This window comes from Stegastes partitus, unplaced genomic scaffold (assembly GCF_000690725.1).
Source record: "Stegastes partitus isolate 25-593 unplaced genomic scaffold, Stegastes_partitus-1.0.2 Scaffold215, whole genome shotgun sequence".
Lineage (NCBI taxonomy): Eukaryota > Metazoa > Chordata > Actinopteri > Pomacentridae > Stegastes > Stegastes partitus.
In genome coordinates this window covers 60,284-65,775 of record NW_007577946.1, presented here as the reverse complement: position 1 = coordinate 65,775, position 5,492 = coordinate 60,284, and the positions used below count along the sequence as shown (strand labels likewise).

The 5,492-nt window shown below is 41.1% G+C and overlaps 1 protein-coding gene across 1 annotated transcript in view; it reads left to right on the top strand.

Moving 5' to 3' along the window:
- The window catches only part of LOC103356706 (voltage-dependent T-type calcium channel subunit alpha-1I-like), a gene marked incomplete at its 3' end in the record, with an annotated part of 216,005 nt that overhangs the window by 161,470 nt on the left and 49,043 nt on the right, over positions 1 to 5,492 (top strand). Inside the window, exon 15 of the mRNA XM_008280954.1 lies at positions 2,090 to 2,256. Coding sequence (XP_008279176.1) covers positions 2,090 to 2,256 — 167 coding nt within the window. The remainder of the gene's footprint in view (positions 1 to 2,089; positions 2,257 to 5,492) is intronic.

Here is a 5,492-nt window from a genome sequence, read left to right as displayed (position 1 = left end):
TAGGTCCAGCTAATAACATACTAGTGTGTAGTGGTGGGCCGGGCATTTTCCTCCTAGGCCTTCAGTGGTGTCCTACCTGAATCAAACCACCTCCTAACACCGTCATTATGACGCCACGGCTATAGAAACCATCATTTTTACGCAGGAAGGCAACAAAACAGGATGTTGCACAGCAGACAGGGAGCTCATGTAGCGAGAATGAATGTCATCACTAAAGCAAGAAACCCAGTTAACACAATTCAACAAGTCTCCTTTGACTGCAGCCACAGCTGCACCACATACAGCACATCTAGCAGGAGCATCAGTACCAACCCAAATAAATGACAAAAATATATAGGTAACACTTTATAATAACTATCCATTATAACTAGTTAATAGATCATTTGTAAACTGTTAATTAGTGAGTTATTAACCACTTGTTAAGTGTTTGTTAATAATTTATAACAATGCCTTATAGATAGTTAATAAACCATTTACAAACTGTTAGTTAATGAGTTATAAATGACTTGTTAACTGTATATTAATGATTTACAGCCATACCTTATAAACCAGTCACAGATCATGAACAAGCCATTAGTGAATTACTTACTAATGACTTGTTAAGTATCAGTTAATAGTTTATGTTGTTTATGTTTATGTTATTGGGACGTTGTTCTAAAGTTTCAACTATAAATCATCAACAAACTATTAAACACTTAACAAGTGGTTAAGAACTCACTAGTTAACAGTTTACAAATGATCTATTAACTAGTTATAATGGATAGTTATTATAAAGTGTTACCAATATATATTTTACTCATCAAAACCTGTGATTGTTTGTACACAAACTCCATCCTTCTTTCTTTCCTCACAAGGATTTCAGTCACTCTGTTGAGCAGGTAATCTGTATGTTTCACTTCCACCAATCCTGTTGTAGCTCCATAGAGGCTGATGCTGAAAGTCGGGTCTGTCCAGTCGTGTTTCTGGCATAAGTTTTAATTCGCTTTAGGGCTGAGCATATGTGTTTGCTTAACAATACCTTTATGATAAAATTTTAGCTTGTACAGGTTGCTACAGACAGGAACCGCTAGCTCTGGCTGAGCTCTCTGACCATCCAATCAGAGGACGTGAAAGTGCTGATGGGACCACCAACCCTCAATCTGATTGGTTAAAGCAACAGTTTCATTACAGCGCATTTTCAGCTACAGACGCCTGCACTTCTGATTCTGAAGACCTCAGGGCAGATTTCTGTGACCCTGGCAACACATGATGGCTGAAATATGATTGGATAAAAGCTCTAATATAAACATACGCTGCTGGAATCACCACAGCCCAGAGACTAGACTATTTGTTCATCAGCTACACAGCACATTAAAGGTTATTAATCCTATTATTTTTGTAGTTTTGATGATTTAAATTGGTGATGATAATGTTGTACTCACCAAGTTAATTACAGATTGCCAGTGTTGGCAGTTTGGGTCTTTGCTGCTTGTTCTGGAGATATGCAGTCGCTCAGTTGTTGCTATGAACTGCTGTGTTTCTGTTGCANGAAAAATTAAAATATTGGCTTTGGTAGAGAAAGACATGAAATAATAAATAGGACTCACAACAAAAACAGAATGTGTTTTTTTGAACTCCTAACCTGCCTCAAGCTTTCTAAGGTTTATTATTACCAAATTTATTTTCACCAGAACTCTATAAGCTTCACGTTTTCCCTCGTTGAATTAAAAAAAAGTAAAAAAAAAAAAAACAAGGGAAATGTTTTAGTGTGTTATTTCTGTGATGCCTCTTTCCACCTTGTAAAGTGCACGACAGATTGAACCTTGTTGCCCGGGGCCTTGTCAAATGTCATTCTACAAAATGTGGGAAATCGCCCTGTGAAATTTAGGTAGACTGATAGAAAAGCTAAAAAGAGTTGCAATCCTGTGACAGGATCGCTTCAGGAATGAGCAGAAATTGTAGAGTGGCGATGCCTGGCAGGGTGAAAACATGTAAGGATACCATCTCAGTGGACACACGCCTGGCAGTAGGTTGTGATTTAAGCGCGTTTGGGAGACATATTGGATCGATGGCACACGTTTTAAAGCTCACTCTGCTCAATACCCTCCAGACCCGAGGATCTGCACCCTGACACCTAATGGCCACCTGGAGCTGGGTGCCCTTTCAGGACCCAGGGGATCGTACTCTTCAGAGAGGCGGAGCTTCACCGGGGAGTCCAGAAAGAGCAGCGTGATGAGCCTGGGCAAGAGCAGCCTGGAGAGACGCTCCCTCTCCCTGGTATTTTGTCACACTTGTCATCCACAGGCGCTCCTGCATGCACAAAAACACGACTAGCAGCCCGGTCGCTGCACATCAGTATCGGATCCACGTGTGCAGACTTTAAACTGGCCTGAGAGGTGAAACCGGATAAACAGGATAAACAAACAGATGATTTATAAATTAGATGGTGCTGTGTTAGTTATGAGCTCCCCATTTGCACATGATGCCACACATTAACAAACTCCACTGACAGTCCGGTTATATAATGATTCATCCAATTTGCGATACCCACTTTGTCCTGTGGAGGGGGGCGGGAGACTACCAACATAGTAGGGTACGCCTTAGACAGGTTGTCTATCAGAACATCAGACAACTTAATACATGTAAATATAATCAAAACATTTAAATGTCAGTGTGCCTGTATTAGAAAAACAACAACAACAAAAAAATATAAATCAATCTAAAAACCCACACTGTGCTTTGAAAAAACTGTTCCAGTTGCAGTCACAATTTCCACTTTCATCAGGCTTAACGCACCAAAATCTAAATAGTTCTGATAAAAACTCTTTTTAATCTTTAAAAAAAGGCCAAAACCACTAAGTCCTCTTTTATCAGCACATGTCAAAATGTGTGGGAACACAGAACCTTCATCAGAAGCAAATGCTGTTCAAAGTTGGACTAAAACAAACAGATGAGCACCGTCGTAAAAAAAAAAATAGCTTCTTCTAGTTATGGCTGCTCGCAAAAGTCAAGCCTTATCTCCCTCGTGGCGACACGCTCTGATCATGACCAGGCTGGATCTGGCGTCTCTCCACTGGCTTCCTGTCCATTTACTTCTTGTTTTTTTTTACATGGGTTAGCCCCACTTTGTTTATCAGAGCTTATTCAGGTCCACAAACCTGTCAAAGGACTGAGGTCGTCCAGTCGAGTGGTCCTGGAGGTCCCCAGATCCAGACTTCGAACCAAAGGTGACCGAGCCTTTTCAGTGACAGCCCCCAAACTATGGAACAGCTGGACATTAGGACTGCTCAGACTGCTGAATCTTTTAAGTCTCCAGACCCACCTCTACTTGGTGGCTTTCACCTCAATCGGGCGCTGACATCCTGGATGCATATAAATATATGTGTGTGTGGTTGTCATTCTATATTCATATGTGTTCTTTTAAGTGTTGATTATAAGTCTGTAAAGCACTTTGGTCAACCCTGGTTGTTTTTAAATGTGCTACAGAAATAAAATTGACCTTGACCTAATATTAGGACCCCTCTGCTGTAAACAAATAGGGTGAATTTGTGCTTGACAAATATTACGAGACACACGGTCGATGAGCAAAAGAAATTCCTTTAAAGGAGCATCTCTACTTTGCATGAGCTGCTTCCTGGAGTTCCACATTCAGATCAGATGATTGCACTCGATAGTCAAACGTAGACACACATACGTTAGATGTGCACAGTAGGAACGCCCCGACGTTGTGCTCATCGAACTAAGAGAGAAACTGAAACACTTCTGCAAGGTTTGGTTCAGCATACTGTTGCCATGGCGACTTCTATTAATTGACTGCTCCCCTCTCCTCTCCCGTTAGTCTCACAGAAAAGCTGTGGTGGAAGTAGAGAGGAAAAGATGACGACAGGGAGGAGAACACGGCAGAGAGAGAGAGACGGTGATGGAGGGAGACAGGAAGGGCTGATGCATTAACAGGAAGATAGAGGGGGAGCGAGGAGCAGCGCGGCGATAAGCTGTAGTTTAGCAACGCTCTCACCACAGAGGTTAGAATGTTAAACACAGTGGGTGTGGGAGATCCACTTCACTGTGAAGTCTCCTCCTCCTCCTCTTCTCTCGGAGCATTCCGAGTTTATTGATATCAGAAGGCACCAGTTACATCACATGGAGCAAAAGCAGCAGAATAATAAGCATTGAAGAGAGCTGTTTATGAAGAGCTCCATGTGTTGTTCTTTCTCGTCTTTCTGCCGAAGTTTTGTGTTTGTTCTTTGATGAAATCACACTTGAATCAGTTCCATCTGTTTTCTGGGTGTTTTTTTGTGCTTCACTCTGTATCTGATCCCGTTGATTGGACTCAGTCGAAACGCAGGGTTTGATGTGTTTCTGTGTTGTGCTGTGGGACAATCAGAAGTTCTCTCATCAGTGTGATGGCGGGTTGCTTGGTCGGGCTTGTTTGTCTCCGTGTCTGGTTAGTTAGACAATAACTGAATTGTGATAGAAATTTAGATGATGATGCATAAATGAGTAAAACAAGTGCACAGCGGAGTCGAAGATCTCTATTTAAATTAAAAAAGTCACAAACAAGTCACAACTGCATAAAAGATCATCTAAAGTCTATTGTTCACTGATAGGATTCAGTCAAAGGTCATTCTTTTAGGCTTTTGGCACCTAGAATCTGGGCATTTTGTATAAAAATACAATATATTATGTGTTTTAAATTGTTTAATATATATTTGATTTGCATAATTGAATAGCCACTGGCCTCGTGTTACATGTTCTGTAGGGGAGAAAGTTGTAGAAGGTGTAGTGTGTGTTTGGCAGTGAAGACAAGAGCCTTCCAACACAACATACAGTGCATTAGTAGCAGCTGCTGCCTGTGATTTATGCCATATAGTGTGGAACAAATTGTCTTGACAGTAATATTTGTCCAAAACGCACACACACAAACACACACTCAGCGTTCCTCTTGAGTGATCGGCGCTGCAGCTCTGTGCGGACCGAAGTGTTATTTAACATTTAGCTTACACGCTTCGCTGCAGTTTCTATAGAGACGGATGCATAGATTCCCCAGTATATGGCATTTGCACAGGCTTTGACTGGCAACATGTACGTTTTCCAGGGTAAAACATATAATTAGGTCTGTGAGGCTCAGAGGATTAGACATGCGGAAACAAACGGAACTGGTTATGTTCCTTTAAGTGGAACCGGCACTCAGGGGTTTGCGTATTAAACTTGATGACAGCCCACAGTGCACTGCAGTCTCATTTGTGTTTCATTTGTTCAGCCGTGTACTTAATGTTTTATCTATAGATGATTGACATACAGTAGCAGACATGTTCCAGCAGACTCTACTAGTTTAACTTCACTGCTTTGCTCAAGAACTCCAGTGGCTGCAGGACAAGAGGAAGTATTGCTGTATTTCTGGAGATGCTAAAATGCCACATGTAGCAGCTCTTTTTTGTTGAGTGTGGTGTGGCTAATAATATTTACATTTTTTTAGTTTAAATATTACATTGAAATAAATACACTAAGACCAA